The sequence below is a fragment of the Lycium barbarum genome, chromosome 12, assembly GCF_019175385.1.
Source record: "Lycium barbarum isolate Lr01 chromosome 12, ASM1917538v2, whole genome shotgun sequence".
Classification (NCBI taxonomy): Eukaryota; Viridiplantae; Streptophyta; class Magnoliopsida; order Solanales; family Solanaceae; genus Lycium; species Lycium barbarum.
Genome location: NC_083348.1, coordinates 89,959,759 through 89,984,767, shown reverse-complemented (window position 1 = coordinate 89,984,767; position 25,009 = coordinate 89,959,759). Strand labels below are relative to the sequence as shown.

At 37.0% G+C, this 25,009-nt stretch overlaps 3 protein-coding genes and 1 long non-coding RNA gene across 4 annotated transcripts; 2 read left to right on the top strand and 2 right to left on the bottom strand.

Moving 5' to 3' along the window:
* The first annotated feature begins 530 nt into the window (after nucleotides 1-530).
* Nucleotides 531-2,310, top strand: LOC132622529 (protein GRAVITROPIC IN THE LIGHT 1). Its single transcript, XM_060337134.1, has one exon. It carries the CDS (start codon nucleotides 612-614, stop codon nucleotides 2,031-2,033), a length of 1,422 nt encoding a protein of 473 aa, XP_060193117.1. The 5' UTR covers nucleotides 531-611; the 3' UTR covers nucleotides 2,034-2,310.
* Nucleotides 2,311-4,885: 2,575 nt separating this feature from the next.
* LOC132624635 (uncharacterized) lies at nucleotides 4,886-5,692 on the bottom strand. The gene is made up of 2 exons (XM_060339383.1): nucleotides 5,539-5,692; nucleotides 4,886-5,424 (listed from the first exon to the last, which is right to left on the bottom strand). The coding sequence occupies exons 1-2, from the start codon at nucleotides 5,690-5,692 to the stop codon at nucleotides 4,886-4,888; spliced, it is 693 nt and encodes a 230-aa protein (XP_060195366.1).
* A 3,376-nt stretch (nucleotides 5,693-9,068) lies between these two features.
* Nucleotides 9,069-15,027, bottom strand: LOC132624634 (uncharacterized). Its single transcript, XM_060339382.1, has 5 exons — nucleotides 13,913-15,027; nucleotides 11,695-12,396; nucleotides 10,968-11,061; nucleotides 10,810-10,849; nucleotides 9,069-9,893 (listed from the first exon to the last, which is right to left on the bottom strand). The coding sequence occupies exons 1-5, from the start codon at nucleotides 14,668-14,670 to the stop codon at nucleotides 9,088-9,090; spliced, it is 2,400 nt and encodes a 799-aa protein (XP_060195365.1). The 5' UTR covers nucleotides 14,671-15,027; the 3' UTR covers nucleotides 9,069-9,087.
* Nucleotides 15,028-16,226: 1,199 nt separating this feature from the next.
* On the top strand, nucleotides 16,227-19,215 carry LOC132622553 (uncharacterized). The gene is made up of 3 exons (XR_009575930.1): nucleotides 16,227-16,929; nucleotides 17,701-17,751; nucleotides 18,955-19,215. It is a non-coding gene; the product is annotated as an uncharacterized LOC132622553 (long non-coding RNA).
* Nucleotides 19,216-25,009: the final 5,794 nt, after the last annotated feature.

The following is a 25,009-nucleotide window of genomic DNA, read 5'->3' as shown; positions in this document are numbered from 1 at the left end:
CCCAGCCCTTCAAAATTATTTTTTCCCCTCAAATAATTTTTTACCTACTAAAATAATCTAATCGGACCCAATTTTTTTTTCCAGCCAAGGGGTAATGGGTTGGGTCCGTATCACTTTGGCTGGAAAAAAAAATCGAGTCGGATTGGATTATTTTAGTGGGTAAAAAATTATTTGAGGGGAAAATAATTTTGAAGGGCTGGGATGATGCCACGTGGCAGCTGTTAGACATAAGGGTATAATTGACCCCATAATATAACGGTAAGGGTATAATTGACCCTAAAGCATAACGAAGGGTATGAATGAACTATTTTCTAAAGTTCAAAGGTAATTTTGGCCCTTTTCCGTTAAATAATCTATGTAATAGTTATACATGCCCCAAAATATCAACCACATAAACTATTTTAGACATCCTAGCAAACGAGCAGACATTTGACTATTTTCTGTAAAAGATAGGAATAACTGGAGTGGCTAAATTGTAAAATAAAGTGGTCCTAAATGTAAATAACTAAACTTGTGAATCTCTTAAGTTCCTGGCTCATTCTGACCATATCATCGTGGACTGTCAGTCTTCTCTCCACTTGTGATCCAAAAGTTACTACAGAGTTCCGAAAATGGCCAACAAGGTCTCCAATTTCTCGGATCTGATCCAACGTGTCACTGCTTCTTGCTTGCTCAGCCCACTTTCCTCCACCCGCATTGACGCCCACATCTCAAACGGTGACGAATCCGAAGATGACAAGTACACTACCCAAGACGAAGAAGAAGAAGAAGAAGAACAAGACACACCTTATGTAGAAAAATTCCAAAATCTTGAGTTAAAAAAGGATGAGCCAAGAACTGAGAAAGTAATTGAAATGGAAATGCTCTTAGGTGAAGTGTTCGACTCTGTGTCGGCAATGAAGAAGGCTTACGTTAGTCTACAGGAGGCTCATTGTCCTTGGGATCAAGACAGAATGCGCGTGGCTGACGTGGCTGTGATATCTGAACTGAAAAGGCTTGGTGTATTGAGGGAAAGATACCGGCGAAATGCAAGCAGTGGAAGAGGAGAATGGAGAGTCGGCGCAGCGACTTTGAGAGAAGTGGTGGCTCCGTATGAATCAGCAGTCGACGAATTGAGGCAACAAGTAAAAGCAAAAGAAAATGAGATCGATGATTTGAAAGAAAAGTTAAAAACCGCGACGTCGCTTAATAGTAATGGGAAAAAAAGCAAGTCGAAACGAAAAGCTACTTGCACCAGTCAAGCTGCTCCAGTTAATATGTCGCCAGCACCTGACCTGTTCGAAACTACAGTGAGCTTAGTTAAAGAAGCTTCGAAATCCTTTACGAGTATGCTCCTCTCTTTAATGCGGTCTGCCCACTGGGACATTGCGGCTGCAGTTAGATCCATTGAAGCTGCTTCATCCAACACCACTACACCTACAGCAGATTCAATTGTGGGACCCAACCACGCGAAATACGCACTGGAATCTTATGTGAACCGCAAAATGTTCCAAGGATTCGATCACGAGACGTTCTACATGGATGGAACCTTGTCATCACTGCTCAACCCAGAGCAGCATCGTCGTGAGTGTTTTACACAGTACAGGGACATGAAAGCAATGGATCCAATGGAACTTCTTGGAATTCTTCCAACTTGTAGTTTTGGGAACTTCTGTTTCAAGAAGTATTTAGCCATTGTGCACCCCAAAATGGAGGAGTCGCTGTTTGGTGATTTGGAGCAGAGACGTCAGGTACTAGCTGGGAACCATCCAAGGAGTCAGTTTTATGGGGAGTTTCTTGGACTAGCAAAGGCTGTTTGGCTGCTGCATTTGCTGGCCTTTTCTTTGGATCCTCCGCCAAGTCATTTTGACGCCAGCAATGGATCGGAGTTTCACCCAAAGTACATGGAAAGTGTGGTGAAGTATTCCATTTCCATGGGGATAGGAGGGAGAATGGGTCTAGTTGTCGGGTTTCCTGTTAGTCTCGGGTTTAAGCTTGGAAATGGATCTGTTGTTAAGGCTAGAGTTTATTTAGTTCCCAAAAATGGGTTTTAAGTTTTTGAGATGGACATAAGTTAGTCCATGCACTACTTGCCTTGTCTATGTTTTAGTAGTACTGGTTGGTGTCAAAATAAAAAAGAGATACATTTGGCTTGGGGATCGTTTCTGTGCAAAAACAATGATGGAAATGATGTCTTTTGTTTGCCGGTGAGCTTCAATAGGTTAGTATAGTTCTTGCTCCGGTAGACTTAAAAATGTATTCTTTGCTCATCTTTGAGAAGTGAATGTATCACTTAAAAGGGGTATCTTCGAACCTTAAATTCCTTTGTTATTCTCTGGTCCATTTACTATGTTTTTGCAGTTTTTGGTACAACTTCGCGTATGTTCATCTTTCTTTCCTTTTCATTTTCTTGTTGTTGATACAGTAAGGTAATATTGGATTGAGTCTATGATGCTTCGAGTAAGTTGATAAAAGTCCCTTTATCAGGGGGCTAGGCCATAGGGTAGAAATTCTGTGTATATGTGTATGACGTTCATTTTCTTTTCAAGATCACTGCTTTTTGAGTTTTCTCTTATTATCAAAGCTCGAGGATGAGTTCACCAATGTTTCTCTTTAATTTTACATAGTGATAGCTTTTGTTCCATCATTGATCCTATCAAGAAGGTAGTTTCAGGGGGAATGAATAAACAACATTCTTTTTTGACAAGAATATACAACATTGATCTTAAGAAGAAACAATGTTAAGGTTCTTGATGGATTAAGCTCCGGAAGATAGACTGTTTTAGTCTGTATGCGGTTCTCAATGTTTTGAACCTTAGTCTGAAATGTCTCCTATTTGCTTTCTCCAAACCAGATTCTGTTATTTTGCAATTTGTTCATTGCCTATCTGATAAGCTACAGAGTGCAGTGTCTAAAGCTCATTGCTGTTATCTTCTTTTGGAGTTCACTTGCTAGACTTCCTTTGTGCATGGATCTTTATCCATTGACTATCTGCTTTAATTAGGCACAGAACTGGTTCTGACAATAATGACACAGATCGGAAAACGGAAGTGCTAGTTACTCTTACTTCGCTCAATACTATCATCATGGTGTACTGTACATATGGTGAGGACCCGACTTTTTTTGGTACCAAATCCTTAACTACACTGTCAACTTGCCTCAAATATTTTTTGACCAACTTTTTGACAACCTTTCTCCTGTTCTTCCTATATGTCACACATTTTGCAGTGCGCTCAATGCTCAAATCTCTCTTTTTCCTGCAAGAGCAAACTGCATCTTTGACTTGTTCCTTGTCTCTGATATGAAGTCCATATCATGCTAGAGTAAATACGTAAACATGGCTTGCTGTTTTGATGGCTGCGTGAGGAACTCATCCAAACATTTCAGTGACGTCTATAGGTGTAATATACTTCTCCAATTTGTCCTTGCTGTTGTTTGGGATGATGCTTCAAATGCCTTGATCTTCCCTCATTCTTCTTCAATCCTTAGACTGCTACAATGGGATTTGGAACGCAAAATAATTGATCGAGTGAGGTGGTTGAGTTTTTGACTTCAAAGAATTTGTCATTGCTCTTGTGAACTTTTCATGGTTATTGTCTTTGACGTTTCATTGAAACATATAGGGTTCTATTGGTAGAAGCTTATGCCTTTTCTAAATAATGTAGACAACAAAAGGACATAAAAGAAGACAAACTTTCCGCGTAACTTCTTTCTAGTAGGTTAGTTGGACTTCTTCTTCCTATGCTTTATTTATTTTGTTAAACATATCATCACAATAATTTCTGTCTTACTTCTAGTAATATCATTTGTTTCCTATTCGGACGTTGCTTATTCAAGATGCTTCACTTCTAGGAATGAGTCTTATAAACATCAAAATAAAGTCTCATATATGTGCATTGCTTATTCAAGATGCTTCATTTCTAGGAATAAATATCAAAATAAAGTCTCATATATGTAGTATAGTCACTGTCAAGTGGCCCCACATTGGTTCATAGAACGGGCTTGTTGTCTTCTTATGTCTTTGAAAATCCATACCTCATGAGTTAGCTTTCCAGGTTGAGTAAGGCCGAAGGTCCATTTTCTTAACCTGGTATCTGAGACAGACCCCATCCCCATTGTTGTGTTTCTTTTGTTAATATGTCTTTTCGTCCACAAGGATGGATGTTATCATCAAGGTGTGATTCATGAAATCTTATTTCAGTAAATTGGAAATGTTGACTAGCGCCTTTCAAAGCAGAATCAATGGTTCAAAATGCCTACTCATCAGCTCATCATGAGCTAAGAACTGAGAAATATATATTTGCCCTCATGTTTGTGTGAGAAAGCTATTTACTGTACCCCCTTATTTAGATGCACAATACCTTAGTTGGCTTTTGATGTTGATTGTAAGCAGTGCTACCTTGGTTGCACCCTAGACCTTGTCTGTTCATGATAGGTATTCTCCTTCACCCAAGACCTTCCTATCTGTTCATGCTAGGTATTCTCTTTTTGACCCCTCAACATATCTAGTATCATAGGTAGAGTAATATCTTCAGTTTTCTCATCCTGGCATTGCGTTTGTTGTGAGACTTCGTTAATTTATGCACTACAACTTAAAACTATTTTCCAGATAAAACTTAACCTGACATCAGATTTCAAAAAATACTGCAAAACTCTCTCTATATACTGCAAATCTAGGCATAACCTGTTAAATTTGGACTCCATTTCAGGTATTGAATTATATTCCTGCTAACAGTGTTTATGGCGATATTCATGCACACTCCATAGTCCATATATACTATATAGATATAGAGAGAGAAAGAGACATGAAATTGATGTATACTCAATCACCTGAAGATGGCACATTTTTACATAACTACAAAACTGTTATATACAATTTAGAGTATATGGAATATCAACTGCCAGATTAGCAGGAGAAAACATTCAGTAGTGAGCTTCTAGATCTAATCAGGCATCTAAATGTTGCTTCCAATCCATCTTCGAAGCTGACAAGATTAGCCTCAAAGCTTTCGAGCCTGGTTTCTAAGCTCATGTTTTCTTCCAGGACTAGTGGTGCTATTCTTTCTTTGTTTACCATTCTTGAAAGCAGTGACCATTTAGATGGCTTAGGCTTCAAAAGGGGCACACACAAGAAGGACAAGAGCATTTGGAAAGTTGAAATGCATACTGAATTAGCTTCTTTTAGTGCTCTAATCACAGCTACTGTATCTTGATCTGCATCTAGCAAGACCGATACTGCTGTCTCTTGATCCATTTGCTTCAAAGCCGAGACTAATCTTTTGGCGTCCCTCTTGATCTTCTTGATGAAAGAGGTAAATCTTTCAATGCTGTCATCTATAGTTAAATCTCCTTTTCTCCTTCTGAGAGAGGATTGAAGATCTCTTACATTTTCTTTACATTGTGAGACAAGTTCCCTTATTGTGCCACAAAGATCAAGAAGCCCCACTGATTTATCCAATAAATTGTCAAGCCATTTTTCATGTAGACTCTGGGAGAGGGCTTGAAGGGTTTGAGGTAAGTTGAAAAGATCATCTATGCACTAGTACAATTTCTCCAAACCGAGTAGACCGTTGCTCACAGCTGCTGGTGCAACTGATACTTCCAATGATTTGAGCTTGTTTAGTTCCTCTTCAACTCTCTGTGTGGTTGGGTGTGATCTCCCAGGCAAACTGATTGATCGAACGTGATTAGGTTTTGAAGAAAGAGTATCCATTTCTTATGTTTTTCTTTCTGATGAAGGGATTTCTAAAACTTGTGTTGGCTTGAAGCTTGAGAGTTGGTATTTATAGGCAGACAACCATAGGAGGAGAGACAAGATGAGCAATGGTCTAATTAAATCAGCATGTGATTGCACAGCTGGATATTTTGAATCTTTTAAACCTGCTACACATTTGGCTAACAAAGGTTCTATTTATCACTTTCATTATTTCTCATAGTTATGGGATGAACGTCAGGCATCTGAAAAAATCATGTGGGAGTTTTAAATATTTGCTCCTTTCTATCTTCAGAACTGGTGCCAATAACGCATGAATTTTTTATTGTTATTATGTGATTGAAGATGCATCAGCTTCAAGGAGCCTGCTTTATTTCTTTAGTTGTTTAGTTAGTTTATATCATGTAATAGGTGGCCAGGTAAGGTTGTCTCCTCCATAAAAGCTTCAATCCATCAACTACTATAACACAGTATAATTAGATAATTGAGATATAAATAATTACATAGTAATGGGAATATTTTAAGGTGTCAAGACTTTCAAAGGGCTAGTAGATCAAATATAAACTTCATAATGCATGACTTAAGTTTTTAAGTTTATCTGGTGGTAATTGGCTTGAGCCTTGGGGTGATCCCTTTCAAGGTCTCAAGTTCGAAACCCACTGGGTGCAAATAATTTCTGAGGGCCATCGGACTGGGGTAAAACCCTGAATTACCCGTGGTGCACTTGCGGGAAACTCCTTGCCGAGGGCCTGTGCACCCCTGGGATTAGTCGGGGCTCAAAGAGACCCGGACACCCGGTGCTTAATCAAAAAAAAAGTTTATTTTATGAAATTGTGCATGTATGGAAGTTTTCTATTGGATTTGTTTGGGAAGGGGTTGGAAGCAAATCTCAATAAGCTTCTCAACTAGGTGTAATGTTTCCAGTAATTCCAAGAAATTCTGAAAGGCCTAATGTACTTGGTTTTGTTTCCACGAGTAGCTTACTTATGAACTATAGAAGAGCACATATGAGCTGTGTAATCTAATTGGTTCAAATGTGTTAATACATGGTGGGCAAGGTGAAATAACAAAGGAATACTTCATCAGATTGCAGGAGTGGGCTTCTAGCCTGATGTTAGCCATGACTCAGTTTCTGACTTTGTTGGTGAGTTCTAATATCCGTGGAATTGATCTATTATCATGCTTTAATTTTTTATACTCAGCGATTTTAGTGAAGAATTAAACAGTAAAATTGTAATTATTACCGTCATGGTTGGCATATGGTGAAACAGACAAAGGTTCTGTTAAGACACATTGATCAAAGGAAGCTGAATTTTACACAAGTGACAAGACAAACACAGATCAAAAATCATATGGGCAGAGCTAATTAATATTTGCCAGTGCAATTATCTCCTGCTGTTTTCTTTGATCCATTCGGAAGATTACAACTAAGAACATCTTCTCCTTGTCGTGGTTAAAGATTTCCAAGATATGGCTATGATTTCCATCCTTTTAATTAGTCCAGCAGTTGGTGGCTGCCACTCAAGGAGCAATTTTTAATTAAATCAATAATGGATACATGAGTGTATTGGAAATTTAAATATTTAGTTTTGTGCATGCATATATGGCTGGTTATGTTGTTCTTGTTTAATGTTTACTAAATTATTGACTGAATCTACAACTCACCCACTGGAGCAAAGAGAAGGAAGTTTTACATTTTTTACAAACTTTTGTGAGTTATAACCATGACTTTCACATTCTATTTGAGATATCTTATTTTTCAAGTATGCAGGGAAAGGAACTCATAAGAATGCAGAATGAACCAGATGGAGAGAATCTAATCTGGCACCTACACGCCCCTTCAAATCCATTGTTAAAGCACTCAGGGTGACCGTCGAAGGTTTCCAGACAAGTTTCAAAGTTAGTGTTGTCTGCTTGACTTTCACATGCTATTCTTCCCTTTGTGCACCAATTTCAAAACCAGTACCATTTAGATGATTTAATTTAGCTTTAAAACCGGGACAGATAAGAAAGAGCATTTGCAAAATTGAAGTGCACATTAAGTTGGCTTCCCTTAGCACTAGTGTCCAGATCTGAATCTTGGAATTCTGATTCACCAATCTTTCATCCATTTGGTTTAAGCGTTAAGCCAGGACTAACTTTTGGGCTCCTCCTCCATCTTCTTGCTGAAGGAGGTGATCTGGTGAAGCTGGCATCTGTACTTGAGTCTCCTTTTCTCCTTCTGATAGAGGATTGAATATCTCTTAATTTAGGCAGACACACTTGTAAGTTGGCTGTGTAAAGTCTAGTGGGCCTGTCCATGCCACTTGTACTTAGTATCTAGCCACGGTGCACCATGAGGCACGACCAACAGGTCAAAGGGAAGTGGAAAGCTTCCCATGAACATTATATACGTGAAAACTGACTAGCCAACTTCACATTCTTGCAATAAAGTTTCCCGATTAGCATGAGAAGATATTTAGGAGAGAACCCTGTAATGTAATCAGGCACCTATGTTCCTTCCAAATTATACTGAAGTTGTCAAGCTGAGCCTCAAAAGAGTTCCAGCCACATTTTAGCTTAGTCAAGTTCCCTTTAAATCTATTTTTGGGGAGCATACAGGTCATTGTTTTCAGGGACTGGTAGTGGACTCTTTGGGAGCAATGCAATTAAGCTTGCTGAGCAATGCGGCAATAGTCTGTCAAATTAAACTGATATTGAGTTGAGCGAAGTTGCATTAGTAATTTTTCCATTTAATTGTTTTAGACAATGCTGTGTTGGCTGCTTTGCCCGCTGATCTGGTGCCAGATCCTTGTGCTGGATATTGATTTTCTTTTCTTTGTTGCTTTTGGCTAAGGAACTAGAAAAAAAGGACATAGGATAAGTTTACTGATTAGATCTAGTGCTTCCAATTATCTCAGACATATGGTGAAATCAAGATTGTCATAGTTACAGTGGTCACCATATTTAGTTGGACTATGAACTAAGATAAGCAGATCATAAACTATATTTTTAATTTATCAGTGATGCATAAAATTATTGTGGATAAGTAAAGTAATAAAGAAATTCTTCATCCTCGTTTTGGTCCTTCATTAGTTTGATCTTTGGAGCCAATTATGTAAAGCAAGTATGTAATGAATGTGCTATGTATTTTATCTGTTTGCCTCTAGGTTTAAAAGGACCATTTCAATGGATATGAGCTACACAAACTTAACCTGATATCACGTATGAAGAGATACTGTTAAGTGCTTTCTTTGTGCTGAAACTCACAGGCATAACCTTTTAAATTTTGATCTAAGAGAGAGAGAGAGAGTGGCAATAAGTGGTGTATAATCTTTCACTTGAAGTTTATGTATGTCTGACATAACTACAAAACTGTATATACAATTTACAGGTATGGAATGACAACTACCAGATTAGCAGGAAAGAACATTGAGGACCGAGCTTCTAGATCTAATCAAGCACCTAAATGTAGCTTCTAGTGCATTTTCAAAGCTGTCAAGGTAAGCCTCGAAGTTTTCCAGCCTGGTTTCTAAGCTCGTGTTTTCTTCTTGGACTTCAGGTGCTATTCTATCTTTGTGTACCAATCTTGAAAGCAATGACCATTTTGATTGTTTAGGCTTCAAACGTGGCACACACAGGAAGGACAAGAGCATTTGGAAAGTTGAAATGCATATTGTATTAGCTTCTCTTAGTGCTCTAATTGCAGCTATTGTATCTTGATCTGCACCTAGCAAGACTGGTACCGCAGTCTCTTGATCCATTTGTTTCAAAGTCAACACTAATCTTTTGGCATCCCTCTTGATCTTCTTGCCGAAAGAGGTAAATCTTTCAACGGTGTCATCTGTAGTTGAATCTCCTTTTCTCCTTCTGAGAGATGATTGAAGATCTCTTACATTTTCTTTATATTGTGAGACAAGTTCCCTTGTATAGCCACAAACATCAAGAAGCCTCACTGATTTGTCCAATAAATCGTCGACCCATTTAGCATCTAGATTTTTGGAGAGGGTTTGTGGTATGTTGAGAAGATCATCTATGCACTTGTATAATTTCTCCAAACCGAGTAGACCATTGTACACAGTGTCTGCTTTTGGTGCAGCTGGTACTTCTAATGATTTGAGCTTGTTGAGCTCCTCTTCCACTCTCTGTGTGGTAGGGTGTGATCTCCCAGGAAAACTGATTGATCGAACGTGATTCGGTTTTGAAGAAAGAGCAGCCATTTCTTATGGTTTTTTTCTCTCTGATGAGGGTATATCTCAAACTGGTGGTAGAATTGAAACTTCGGAATTGGTATTTATAGGCAGACAGCCATAGGAGGAGACAAAATGAGCAGTAACCTAATTAAATCAGCATGTGATTGCACTGCTGGATTTTTTTGGTACTCGTAAACCTGCTATACATTTGGCCAACAAAGGTTCTACTGATTACTTTAATTAGTCCTCATAGTTATGGGATGAACGTGCAGCATCTCATTATCATGTGGTGTTGAATGAATTGCCTTTTTCTGTCTCCTGAAATGGTGCCAATACCGTGATGCATGAATTTTTTATTGGTTAATATGTGATTCCAGATGCATCAGCTTCAAGGAGCCTGCTTTATTTGTTCAGTTGTTTAGTTATTTTCTGTAATGTATAGGTGGCCAGGTACCCTTGCCTCCTCCATGAAAGCTTAAATCTGTCAACTACTAGAACACAGAATATTTGGATAACTGAGATATAAATGATTAAAGACTAGTGGGAATATTTTAAAGTGTCAAGATTTTAAAGGGGCTAGTGGATCAAATATAAAATTCATATTGCATGACTGAAGTTTATTTTATCGAATTGTACACGTATGGAAGTTCGTTATTTGAATTTGTTTGAAAAGGCGCTGGGAGTGGGAGCGCATCTGTATAAGCTTCTTGACTAGGTGTAATGCTTCTTATAATTATGAGATTAAATTCAGAAAGGACAAGTTTACGTGGTCCTACTAATGATGGTTTCCACAAGTAGTTGGATATACGGACCAAAGAATAGCAGATTTTGAGCTGTACTATCTAATTGATTAGCAAGTGATAAGATGTGGTGGGCAAAGCGAATGGAAAAGAAATAGTATATCATATTCAGATGTGCAAGAGTGCCTTCTTGTCCAGATATTACCCTTGACGCAGTTTCTGTCATGGTACGTGAGTTCTAATACCTGTGAAACATTGAACTGTCTTCATGCCTTCAGTTTCTTATACTCTATGAAACTTTGGAGAAGAAATCTAAACAATAAAGTGAAATTGTTCCCTCAAATTAGAAACATAATTACGTACTTGCAGTATTATAATTTTAGTTTTCGCTTGTTCATCAACCCTCAGGGGGTTAGCATGGGGAGAAACACAAAGGGTTCTCTTAAGACGAAATAATCTAAAGGAAGATGAAGCTAATGAACAGACAAACACAGTAAAACTGTACGTGCAAACCTAATTAATATAGTGTGTGTCCTTGAAAGAATTATCAATTTATGTTTTGTTTAGGTCCTAAAATAGGCTAAATTACTCATCAATCTTTGAATAATTTTTAAGTTTATCCTTTCTTCTACATTTAAACAACTTACTTATTTGAGTTACTTTAGATAATCAGCCGATAAATAATTTAAAAAAAAAAAAATTGTTAAAGAGATGGAGAGATCTGCAATCCGGAGACCAAACTATCGCATGGCTGTATCTTATTTTCACATTGAATAGAAAATGACAACATAAATTGGAGATTCACAATCTTATCCTGTAATACTGAAAAGCCTATGGATGATTTGTGGTTGAAACAGCCCTCAAAACTTGTTAGATGTAAGAGTAATATCATTCTATTGTTATATTAGATATCTGCTTATTGCACGCTGAAGGGAACAAAATCACGAAAAAAGAGAGACACAGATCATATTTGTCATATAATCTTTCACCTGTATATTGTCATTTTCTATCATATATACAAAATTTGGTCAACTATACAGTTTAGAAGGAAACTGTATTTAGGAGAGAGCTCCTTGATCTAATCAGGCACCTATATACTCTTTCCAATCCATTCTCAATGCTGTCAAGTTGAGACTCAAAAATTTCTACCCTGGTTTCCATGTTCATGTTTGGCTCTTGGACTTCACATGCTATTCCCTTATGCAAAAATCTTGAAACCAGTGACCATTTAGATGACTTAGGCTTCAAGAGTGCACACACAAGAACAAACAAGAGCATTTGGAAAATCAGAGTGCATGTTGTATTGGCTTTTCTTATTGCTCCAATCGCAAATTCTGTTTCCGGATCTGTATCTTGGAACACTAATCTCTCAGACTCCTCATTCATTTGCTTTAAGGAGAAGACTAATCTTTTGGCGTCCTTCTTCATCTTTTTGCTAAAAGAGGCGAATCTGACTATGTTGGCTTCTGTGTTTGAATCTTGCTTTCTCCGTCTGACAGAGGATTCTACATCTCTTACATTTTCCTTACATTGTGATACTAATTCCCTTATCGTGCCACAAAAATCAAGAATTCTTATGGATTTTTCTAATAAATCTTCAAACCATTTTCCATGTTGGGAGAGGTGAGGCAAGTTAAGAAGATCATCAACACATTTGTATAGGTCTTCCAAAACAAGTAGACTACTGCAGATAGTCTCTGCTGTTGATGCAGCAGATACTTCCACTGCATTGAGCTTGTTGAGAATCTCTTCCACTCTTTCATTGTGTGGTCTGCTGGGAAAACTAATTGACCTAATGTGGCAAGAAGAAGCAGCCATGGTTGTTAGTGTTTCTATGTTTTGAAAGAGCTGAACTTTGAGATGAACAATAAGTACCAAGAATGGCCATTTATATAAGCAAATAGGCATTCAAGGAGAGAAATGTGGCCATGTGGGTATCCCTTGGAATTTGGTAAATTCCTATGCATTTGGCAAACAAAAGCTCTAATAATTAGTCATTCTTGTAAGTATTCAGAGTCATCTAAATGAAAAAATTATGTGCTTTTGCTTTCATATGGGCTTCAATTACAGGTTGGCCCTTCCCTAACTAGTACGCATTGTCGCATCACTTGGTGGTGCAATCAGGATGCTAACAACGTGGCTCCACCGAGGCTGTCTCGTTTGGAGGAGCTGATGTCCATTAATAACACAAAATACAAATGAGAAGATCTGAAAAGATATTTTGGCCAATATTCAAATGGACATGTTGTGCATATTTAATTTATACATGTATGTGTGGTTGTTTGCCGTATTCGATTTTCTAAGATAAAAACTAGTTGATTACTAAATTGCACCATGGCTAATGGGGAAAGTTATTGCTTGAAATTAATAACACAAATACAAATGAGAAGAGAACAGAGTTTTTGGCCAATTCGAAAGAACACTCTGTTGGCTGCTTTGCCTGCGATCTGATGCCAAATCCTTGTGTTGATGGCTTCAAAAACTTGTATTTCAGTCTTTTTTTTTGATTAATTTGTCTGGGGAGCTTGATGAAATTTAAGGATATAGGATAAGCTTTTTGATTAGGTCTACCGCTTCTAATGAACTCGAGAAGACAGATAATGGATCATACCTGGTCAAGTTACAGTGGTCTCATAGCTAGTTGGAATATTAACTAAAGATAAGCAGATCATGAACTACATTATCTAACTTATTTGTGATGGGTATCTTGACTGACCAGTTCAGGTTTAAGGGAGGCTGATCGAGGGGACTCAGGCTTTTGATCTTTCTTTATAGCGGGAGGTTTCTTTTATATCAAAGCGTGTTGGCAAGCACTTATGGTGAAGCTGCCTCCGCTCGGACCCCATTCTTCTGCAATTCATGTTATGGATTAGCATCACTCTTCAGGTCAACTATTTATCCATCTACCTCAGTCTAGAAATGCATAGGAACTCACAAAGTAAAGGTTTGGTGTGAGATAGAGAAATAGATTTTGTAGGATAAGGAGAATAAAGAAGAAATACTTCATTGGACTGTACACGCGAGGTCTCCTTCGTTTGAGTTATCAAGCCAATTATGGAGAGAAAGTATGTAATCGACGTGCTATGAGTTTTGTCTGTTTCAAGTACCCCCTAGTTTAAGAGAACTACTTCAACAAATAGTTTGGGCTATTGGTGAATTCCACATACAACATATACAGAGAGATGAAATTGGTATATATTCATTCACTTGAAAATTGTGTATCTCTAGCATAACTACAAAAACTGTTGTATACAATTTCCAGTTTGGTATAACGACTGCCAGATTAGCTGGAGAAAATATTGAGGAGCGAGCTTCTAGATCTAATCAGACGCCTAAATGTTGCCTCCAATCCATCTTCAAAGCTGTCAAGGTAAGCCTCAAAGGTTTCCAAGCTCAAGTTTTCTTCTTGGCATTCAGATGCTATTCTTTCTTTTTGTACCAATCTTGAAAGCAATGACCATTTTGATGGCTTAGGCTTCAAAAGTGGCACACACAAAAAGGACAACAGCATTTGAAAAAATGAAATGCATACTGCACTAGCTTCTCTTAGTGCTCTAATTGTAGCTATTGTATCTTGATCTGCATCTAGCAAGAGTGGCACTGCAGTCTCCTGATCCAATTGTTTCAAAGTCGAGACAGATCTTTTGGCATCCCTCTTGATCTTCTTGCTGAAAGAGGTAAATCTTTCAACGCTGTCATCTTTAGTTGAATCTCCTTTTCTCCTTCTGAGAGATAGAATATCTCTTACATTTTCTTTACATTGTGAGACAAGTTCCTTTATTGTGCCACAAACATCAAGAAGCCTCACCGTTTTATCCAATAAATTGTCAAGCCATTTTGCATTTAGACTCTGAGGGAGGGCTTGAGGCAAGTTGAGAAGATCGTCTATGCACTTGTATGATTTCTCTAAACCGATTAGACCATTGCTCAGAGCTGATGGTGCAACTGATACTTCCAATGATTTGAGCTTGTTTAGCTCCTCTTCAACTCTCTGGATGATAGGGTGTGATCTCCCAGGCAAACTGATTGAGCGAACGTGATTGCGTTTTGAAGAAACGGTAGCCATCTCTTATGGTTATTTTCTTTGATGAGGGGATGTCTCAAACTGGTGATGGAACTGAAGCATCAAAGTTGGTATTTATAGGCAGAATACAATAGGAGGAGATAAGAGCAATGGCCTAATTAAATCAACATGTGATGGCACCGCTGGATCTTTTTGGAACTTGTAAACCTGCTACACTTTTGTCCAACAGGTTCTACTGATTACTTTCATTAGTTCTCTTAGTTGTGGATGAGCCTGAGTCATCTAATAATCATGTGGGTGCTTAAAAGTTTTGATCTTTTCTGTCTACCGAAATGGTGCCAATGCGAGACACTTAACATTTTGTATTGATATTATTTGATTGAAGATGCGGCAACTTCAAGAAGCCTGCTTTATTTTGTTTGGCTAGTTTTTGTCTTGTTCATAAAAGCTTAATTGATATAGGGATCATTACAGAGTAGTGGGAATATTCTAAGCTGTGAAGACTTTTAAAAGTGGCTAGTAGATCAGATAAATATAAAATTCAAAATGCACGACTGAAGTTTATTTTATGGAACTGTGCACTTATGGAACTTTGTTTTTTGAATTTGTTTGACAATGGATTAGGACAATTTCTGCATAATCTTCTTGACTATGTGTAATGCTTTAAAAAAAATTTAGAAGAAATATTGAGCTGTATTCATAACTTCGATTGTTTTATACTCTTCGATTTTGGAGAAGAAATCTAAACAATAAAAGTGAAATTCTCCCCTCTAATTAGAAGCAAATTAAGAATTCGCAGTATGAAAAATTTAGTTTCTCTTGTTCATGTCCCAACTCAATCTAAAATTTAGTTTTCTCCTGTTACAGATCTCAACATAGATTAGTTAACAATTTCTGTTTAGATAACATAGGCTAAAATTACTCATCAATTTTGATTAATTTTTAAGTTTATCCTCTCTTTACTATAGAAGCAACGCATACTTTTGAGTCTTGTTTTATGATCAGTGAATTGGTAAATAAAAAATAAAAAATAAAAAAAGAAGAAGAGAGAAATAGAGACTTGCAATTTGGAGACCAAACCGTCGCATGCTATATGTTATTCCGACTGAATATAAAATGACACAAATTTTGAAAGCACTGACCATCTTCAAATGGGATTGAGCTTCTTTTCATTTTCTTTCTCTATATATTTCTCAAGTTCTATCTTAGATTAGGGACACATGACATTGGTTAAAACTAATAATTAAGATTTAATTGATTAAAACAAGGCTCTAATCATAGTTTACATAATCAATAACTTATCCATAAATATTAAAATATTCTCTCTCTTCCTATTTTACTTTTCCTACACATTAAAATATCTTTGCTCCTTTACCCGATTATTTCTCCCACTTTTTTGTTTTGTTTTTTCTTACGCAGAAATAGACTCCATTATTCAATTGGTGATATTTTCTATTTTTTCAATTATGACGCTACTAATCATTTTTTCTTATGAATAAGGCACGTGATTATAAAAATATTGAAGTGTCATCATCGCTGTTACATCCCGTATTTTTGAACGTCGGATTAATTGTAAGTTAAGGTGGGGCCCACACATCAAGACTTTTTTTGGGACATGTGACAAATTATATGAATCACATATGTGAAGTTAAACACAACTCATGAAGTACCCTTGGTCCAAATCAAAGTGGAAGCCCTCCAAACGAATATTTTTATGAAAACGTTTTCGGATGACCTGACTTGGAGGGGCAAAAACGGTATTATAAGTTTGGAATTTGGAAATATACCAAGAAATAGAAGTTGTAGATAATTGAATTAGCTTTCCATCCATAGGTCGTGGGTTCCAAGGTGACGTCGGTACAAGGAGATATGAACGTTTTAAGGTCGAAAGGTCAGTGGGCTAGGCCCAACTCGGGACCAACCGAATTGGCCCAAAAAAATGAAAAGAAAAATTCAGGCCCAAGTGAGGAGGTGGCCGGCCATGGTCCTTAATAAAGGACCCAAGCCCATTTAAATTAGTCATGTGATTAATAATAAAAAGGGGCTAAGTCTTCATTTTCAACCAAGAACATTCATGAAGCAAAGAAGAGAAAAACAAACACAAAGAAGAGCAAAAATAAGGCCATTTCGGGTTTGGCCATAGAAAAATCACCCCTCAAAATCTTGCCTCTAAAATTATTTTCTTGTTGAATTCCTACTAAATTAAGTGTCCTCTACAACTTGGTGTAGTTGTTTTGGAAGAAGGAGCACTTATTTCTTCAAGTTGACAACTTGTTCAAGTGAAGAAGTTTGTAGAAAAAGGTAAGAATCAATTCCTTTTTCTTATGTTATGAAGGTTTGTTTATGTTGTGGTATGTGGAAATGAGTAGAAATTATGGAAATATGGAAGTTTGCAAAGTGGGTATGTATATATGTATGTAGCCGTGTGTGTATATTGTTGTATATATGATATGAGTTGAATTTTATGTTGTATTCTAGTTGTGGTTATGGTGAAAATTATATTGGAAATGAAAGTTGAATGAATTTTGGTTGAAGTTGGAATGTAGAAGATTATATCACCTTAGAATAATTTTGAGATATTATGGAAATGAAGTTGTTAAGATGTAAATTATGATTATGGTTGATGAAATTGGAAGGTGGAAATATGTTATGAATATGTAGGTTGAAGATTTGAAGTTTTGGGTGAATTATGTTTTGGTGGAAAGTTTGTATATTTTGTATATCTTGTGAATATTTCGTAGGAATGATATGAAATATTTCCAAATTATATTGTGATGATCTAGATTAATGATGAATGTGAAACCATTGAGATTAGTTTGGAAATTGAAGTTGAAATGAAGGTTATGACATTATGTTGGAAAGATAGCTAGTTAAGTTATATTGTGTTTATGGTGACTATTGTTGTTGTTGATGTTGTTGTTGGGTTGTTGTTGATTGTTTTGGCCGAGTTAAATTCTCGGGGATGCTATATGTATAGGGGAGATGCTGCCCAAATTTCTGTAGGGAATTATGAATAAAGATTGAATACTTAAAGATTGGAAATTGAGAATTGGTAAATGTGACCAATTACAGATTTTGGGCGAAACGGGAATTGAATTTGGAAAGGCGTAAAGAGCATACAAGGTATGTAAAGCTATCCCGATTCTTCTTTTGGCATTCCCTAGGTGTACTAGGATCGGATTTGAGCCTCGGAAAGTGTTTTGCTCATCGGAATCCGCATTTGAAAATACCCCTTTTTCATTCAATGGAATTGAACCCTATAAGTATGCTTTATTGAAAGAATTGTGCAAACTTCCGCAAATTGTTTAGAAAATTATGGAATGCCCCTAGAACCTCCGTAGGTGACTTTATAAGCTTTAAATACGTAATTTGAGCCCACCGCTTCGTTTGTCCCGAGGTGGGTCCACTATTTCCGATTTTACCCTTTTAGTGGTTATGACTTGTCTTCGAGCGTTTTTTTTAAGAAATGTTTTAACTACTCTTGTAACTACTAAATAAAACTTGTTTTAAATATTCTATTAAGTCTTGTAAACTGTTTTGGAACTTGGAAACGAACTTAGAAAGATTATGCATCCGTAATCCATTATGACATCCGAAATATGCTTACTATAGTTCTGTCCAGTTTCATCATTTCGATTTGTTATTCGATATGCTTCATTGAGTCTCTGGAAATATATGATATTTTATACTGCATTTAGTTTCTCACTACTCCACTCGTGGATGCCTCAATGTTTCCCCTACTGAGCCCGGGCCAGGATATGTTCTCAAGCGACTTCTACTGCATTGTTCGCCGTGCCTCGATGTGAGGGGGCAGGTATACATGTACATGGGTTGTGGAGTATGCTGTGCCATGTACACTATTCTGATATGATATGATCTGATATGGCCATCTGATATGATATGCTATGTTACGGGGTTATTCCCCTTTTCTGATCCTTATGTGTTGTGGCACCAGTGTCGGGGGGTGACCACGTTCTGTCTGCCGAGTCCCTTGGCAGGGGCCGGATATGATATGGCATATGTTTCTGTACATACTCTTCATGTTTTGAAAATATGCATTTGATACTCTGGACATCTCACTCACATTTCTGTACGTTCTGTTCCGGTTATGATTTTGTTCCGTAATGGGACCAGGTATGACATACGTTTCCTGTAAGTACTATTTATGCTTTATGATCAGCATTTTGCTAATCTAGATATTCCGTTCATTTTCTGTATCTCCTGTTTCGATTATGACTTTGTTTACTACGTTCCATGCTTTACATACTCAGTACATATTTCGTACTGACCCCCTTTCTTCGGGGGCTGCGTTTTCATGCCGCGCAGGTACAGACTACAGATTTGCTGACCCACCTGCCTAGGACACCTATTCTGCTATTCTGGAGCGCTCTTTTGTCCAGAGCCTATACTCTGGTACAGTCTGCTGCTGTTGGATATATGTACGCTATTCAGGGGTACGACGGGGCCCTGTCCCGTCTTATGATTCTGTTATGTTCTGTAGAGGTCTGTAGACATACATGTGGGTTCTGTATATGTTTTGGGTTGCTATGATTTGTGATAGCCTTATCGGCTTCCATGTGCTATATATGTTCCTCTGTGACACTAGTAACGTCGACTGACTTTTATATTTATATAATCTGCTAGTCTGCTGGTTTGGGTTATTGGGTACGTTTGGGTGTCCAACACGGACACTAGTCACGGCCTACGGGGTTGGGTCGTGACAAAAGTGGTATCAGAGCGGTTTGTCCTCGGAATGTCTACAGACCGTATCTAGTAGAGTCTTGTTTATCGGTGTGTTGTGCACCACATCTATAAACAGGAGGCTACAGGACATCTAGGGTGTTACCTTTCTTTGAATCTTAGATCGTGCGATAGAGCCCGCTGTAGGAAATGAATTCCTTTTTTTTCTAACCTCTGATTTCAGCTGGAGAACGGTATCGACGTAAGACAGCGACTGATGATATTGGAAGCTACACAGTACACAGGTAAGTAATGGTATGAAAGATGTATGCTGGGTAAGGTGTTTGAAATACGATTGAAACACGAAGCTGGAGATTGAAAAGAAAAAAAATAAACAGGAAAGTGTAGTGTTGACACCCAATTTTGTCCCTCCTTTATTTAATTTACTCGGTTTTCTAAATTTACTGACGAGCTAAATACTTTATTTTTACAATATTTTATTGCCACTACTACTAATATCATTACTTTTATTTTTGACATTACAAGTATCACTTTACTACAAATTTTAGATGATTTTGTCATCATTTCATTTTTTTTGAGTTTGGACTCGTTAAATTAATTACAAGACAGCATTTTATAAAATATCTATTTTTTTTTACATATTAATTATTTATTGTCTTTACATAATATATATTATACCAGTTATTAAATTAGAAGCCCGAAAATAATTAAAATAGCGGAGGAAGGACCAATATATTTTTAGCCAAATTAATGGCCCAAAATACAAATACAATATCATTTTCATACCCAAATAATTAGGCCACATCTTTAATACTTAACCCACATTTTCAACCCACATTTAAAATTAATAGGCCAGCCCAAACGGACTAGCCCATTCTTTTGACCCGACCCGGCCCAACATACTAATACCCTAACCTCTCATCTCTTTCTTTCTCCCTCATTTTCCGCCTCCTTCATCATCATCATCTTCTCTTTTTTCTCTCCCTTCCCTTTCTCACTCATCTCTCTCTCTCCACGCTCTCTTCCACTTCCCCTGTCACCCACGTTATCCGCTCCTCTCCACTTCCCCTTGTCCCCCACGCCGCTGACTCCTACGCTCCTCTCTCTCTTCCTCAAACCCGAATCGAAAACCCTATAAAACTAGGACGAATTTTTCTGTCAAAGGGGGGGCTATATTCAACATTCTTTCTGTGTCTCTACTGCTACTCTAAATCGGAGATATGTTAAAATTCCATTCTGTTTCGGAATCATTTTCAGACGCCTGAATCCTTTCTAAAATATTCACATTTTTACTATCCCTGGAAATACTCTTTGAAGGATTAAGTGGATTATTCCTTCTGTTGTTACTTTAAAATTCGAGCGTAGATTCGAGACGTCGACACCCACTTCACTGTACCACAAAAAGGTAGTATCGTCTGCTGTGTAGTTTCTTTAGCCGATAATGTTGGTTTGAAATCATCTGTGGGTTTGAAATCACATATGTTCTGTTGCTGTTGAAATATCAAATTAGTGTTCTTAACCTTGCATTTCTGTTGTATTTAGAATTCAATAGAGCTTAGCTGATTTTGTGAGCGTCGTCGCTTCATTTTGTTTTGGTCTGTGAATTACGAAGTATGAACCGATCACGATTTTAGTGCTCTTTATCTATTCAAAATGACTTAGCATGGGCTGCAACTGATATTTAAAACTTGGCTAGAATTTAGTCTCAACTTGTCGTCGCCTAAGTCTAACACAGAAACTGATTTGAAGGAGTATGCCTTTGAAATATCGAGTGGCTTACAAAATATAACTGGGTTTCAACAAAAAAACCGATTTTCAGTTGCGACTTCCGTTAAGTCTACATTTAGTTGCATTTCTTTTCTTGTTGAGTTCAAGTTCAAATTCGTCGTGTTCGAGCATCGATCCGAGACTCCCACACCTAGTTCACTGTACCCAAAACAGGTCGGCGATTCCCCCTTTTCCCTTGTAGTGCATTTTCATTTTTCTATTTGATGCATATGTGAGTTAATTTTTTGTAGTTGGTTAAGCTTTTGGGTAAATCCTGTGCAGTGTAGTTCTAAGCCTGCTTAACATGTTAATCATGGTGTTTGTTGGTAATTCAACTTAGATTAGGTGCCAAGGCCGCTTGTATGCTTGATTAAATATCGATGCTTGCGTTAGTCTGTATTCATAGACTTGATTCAGCAGTTAAGTATATTCAACTGTTTTAAGGTCCTGAGCTTTTGTATGTGATGTTTTCCTTCATGTAGTTGCTAATATCATGTGTTATGTTCTATGGCGGCTGTTTATTTAATCCAGAACAGAAATGTCTACCATCGTCATTAAACGTGAGGTCTGTTTTGATAATTTTGGGATAGAAATTTCAGTCTAGATGAAACCTTCTGTTAAGTACAAATCCAAATTTCGATTAAACTTGATATGTTTAAATTAGTCCTTTAACCAGCTTCTGTGATTTCTGGATTCATTGTAAAAGAGTGGCAAGCGACCTCATTTTTCAGTATGCCTAAGTGACCTCATTGTTCGTTGACTAGCATACATTTTGGATAAGTACAATTCTCCTTTGAGATATGTGTTTGTAACTTTCATGCGTAGATGTTTGGTGGTTATGCTTGAGTAGCATATAAATTTAAACGATTCAGATTCCTCTTTTTCTTTTGTTTTAAATTGGTGACTGCCCTTCCGAAACAATCCGTCGGACCTGCTCGTTGAAGTATATGTGCAACTTTGGTTTGTTTTGTGTCTCGCTTCATTTTCTTGCCTTCATGGACATTCTAATCCGAACATGGATCGGCTACGTTTTGCCTAATTCCTTTCCTTGTTGCTTGTTTAGGAGTCATTAACATATTAATCATGGGCAATCCCCTGTTTCTGTTAAAAAGCTGATGCAGTAGAATGTGAATTGTCTTGAAGTATTTTTAGCACCATGTGTCTACCGGCTAAACGTATCTGCATTGTTTAGTTTGTTCAAAATTAAGTTTAGTATCAGTCCGCTGTTTAGAACACTAATTCCTTATCTTTTTTTTCTCTTGATGTGTGAATGAACATGGTAGTAGCCCTCTTATATGACCTGAATCTGCTTTCAGTTACAGCTTTAGCATATCTATAAGCCATTGTTTTTCTCATAATGCATTCAAGATTTATTTCGTTCATATACTCTCTATCGAAATCTGTTGAGTTTATCGCATGATGATCCTATACTAATCTCTTTATCCTTTTTTTCTTTACATGTACACATCGGAGGAAAAATGGAGTCCTAATTCGGGACTCATCATCTGCCGCATTCGTTGTTGGGCCAAAGCCCAACGAAATTCTCTTCTCGAGTCGTCCTCCACCCGCAACATATAAAAGAAAATTCTTGGGCCAAGCCCAGATAGCAAAAGAGCCGAATACCACAGCTTTTAAACGGGCTAGGCCCATCTACTTTCTCTATTCTATTTTCTTTTGTGTATTTGACTTGTATGGATCGACTAACACTTTATCGTATTCTTGTTCTTTCTTAACTTAGATGAACTCTAATAAATTAGTGGGTTTAATTTTAACATAATGGGTAGCTTAATTCAAGGGAGAGACTCATGATTAGCCCATAGATTTCACTCTCCTTATATATTATAGTTATTTACGACATCTATAATATTTTTACATATTAAAACAATTGATTCTTAAAAAATAGTATTGCTATATTTTCTAGCTAAGGGAATCATAATTTATTTTCACTATCTTAAAGAATTCAAACGTAATGAATAGACCAATATGAATTATAGCATACGTTTTTGTAGAAATGACCCTTTTAGATTTATCCAAGTTGCATGTACTTTGATTGAGTATAGTTCTAAAAAAATGATAAAAGAGATGAAAGGAAACTCGCATTAACTATTTTTGTACTTTATTCGTACTCTTAAAATACAAAATGACTAATATTTCACCATTTGATTTTTTCAAATATTTATCAAAATGCTGCATTAATTCACATTTTTCGTCCACTCATACGTATCTTTGACAAGCTTTATTTTAAAAATAATAATAATATCATTAGTTGAAACCTTAACAACATTTATGAGTCGTATTACAAAATAGCATTAAAAGTACTTTTTGTATACAAATTATTATTTTTCTACAAGTTCTATTTTTAATGGCATTCTTACATGTCTATCTATAACTTTAGCCATACTTAAAAGTTACTTTCCTTTTCTACAACACTAATTTATACTTAGCCTAATCAATTATAAGTCCGGTCGGTTAACCATTATTAATGGGTCTTAAAGGGTGCCTAATACCTTCCCTTTAGACTAATTGAACCCTTACCTAGAATCTTAAGTTTCGCAGACCTTAAACAGAGTTAACTTTAAACATAACGTTAATAAACTTTAGGTGTCCTAATTCACCATAAATAATTAGGTGGCGACTCCTTAAAACAAATAAACAAAAAATAGGAATCTCCAATACGTCATACTTCTAATTTTAACCTCCGGGTAAAAATGGGGTGTGACAGCTTGGCCACTCCGCTGGGGATTATTAGGTTCTAACCATAACGAACTTAGGTTAATAATTAATTCGTTAGATGTTTGGTTGTTTTCTTTATTTTTGCCGTTATTGTTGCTTTATTTGTTTCTCTTATATTCTTTTAAGTGATTGTTTTATTATGTGAAATTTTCTATGTTTTAATATGTTACTGCTTTCTTTAACTGGCATTCCGTTCATATTTCTTCCACTCCTGGAAAACTCACACATATTCACACACTTTAAGCGGCTTCGCAGTTTGCGCCCGTGCACTACTAAATTACCCCTTTAGTTGGATTGGTCTAGTGGATTTAGTCGATCAGCGGTGCAGTCGACGGCCACAGACTTTCCACTCCCAAGTTGTCCGCTTGGGGGAGCCTTGTGTCATAGGAAAACAACTCCCAGTTAGCCTAAGATAGAGCTAAGCCAAAACCTTTTAAGGACATGCACGAGCCTAGTAGGCTTAATACCCAGGGTGTATTAAGTCCATTAGTTAACCTCTTCCAAATGTCTGAGTGGGTCTATGACCCCAAGCGACAGTTATCACGTTATGTGCATTGATTTGAAGGATAAACATGTGCGTTATGTGGACCATGTGCTATTTAGGTAGAACTAACCGTTTGTGAACGCAGGTAGCCATAAATCGGTACAACGCGAACATCATGCAAGAATTAGATACAGTTTTAGCTAAGCAAAGAGAGATCTGTGTTAAAGAAGGCATCAAAACGGGAGGAGTTTTGGCTATGTCATACATTATCCAAAATCGACGAAAGATCGGTGAATATATGCAAGCAACCAAGAGGCTCAAGGATGACGAAGGACTTTTCTCATTGTTAGTTAGCTTATGAAAGTCAAGTTGTAATAATTTTCTTTGTACCAAGATTTTTTGGGTCTTTAATTAATAGCACATTGGGATGATATATAATCGTATATTTTATCCTTCAAATTCGCGTTAGGCCTACCTCTGGCATAAAGAGATCCCTGCATATTAGGACGTCTTATCAATGTTTGTGTTATAAGGCGTTTGCTTGCTTGCTAAGTGGTTTACTTAAATTTATTTGCAATATGCTTGCTTTTGAATTTATTTGCGATTATCACCTGATGCCAAGCTCATTAATTAATTTTATTTGAAGGCTCTTATTTGAATTTATTTGTGAAAAAGTTATTACTTGATATTTGCTAA

Bases quoted from the DNA above. Each gene is read 5' to 3' on its own strand.
- LOC132622529 (XM_060337134.1), top strand. From the start codon at position 612: ATGGCCAACAAGGTCTCCAATTTCTCGGATCTGATCCAACGTGTCACT.
- LOC132624635 (XM_060339383.1), bottom strand. From the start codon at position 5,692: ATGGATACTCTTTCTTCAAAACCTAATCACGTTCGATCAATCAGTTTG. The intron at 5,425-5,538 runs GTTTGGAGAAAT...TGGATAAATCAG, and splicing joins TGTGAGCAACGGTCTACTCG to TGGGGCTTCTTGATCTTTGT.
- LOC132624634 (XM_060339382.1), bottom strand. From the start codon at position 14,670: ATGGCTACCGTTTCTTCAAAACGCAATCACGTTCGCTCAATCAGTTTG. The intron at 11,062-11,694 runs GTGCCTGATTAG...ATCTTCCTTTAG, and splicing joins GGATTGGAAAGAGTATATAG to ATTATTTCGTCTTAAGAGAA. The intron at 10,850-10,967 runs GTACGTAATTAT...AATGTTTCACAG, and splicing joins CTAAAATTATAATACTGCAA to GTATTAGAACTCACGTACCA.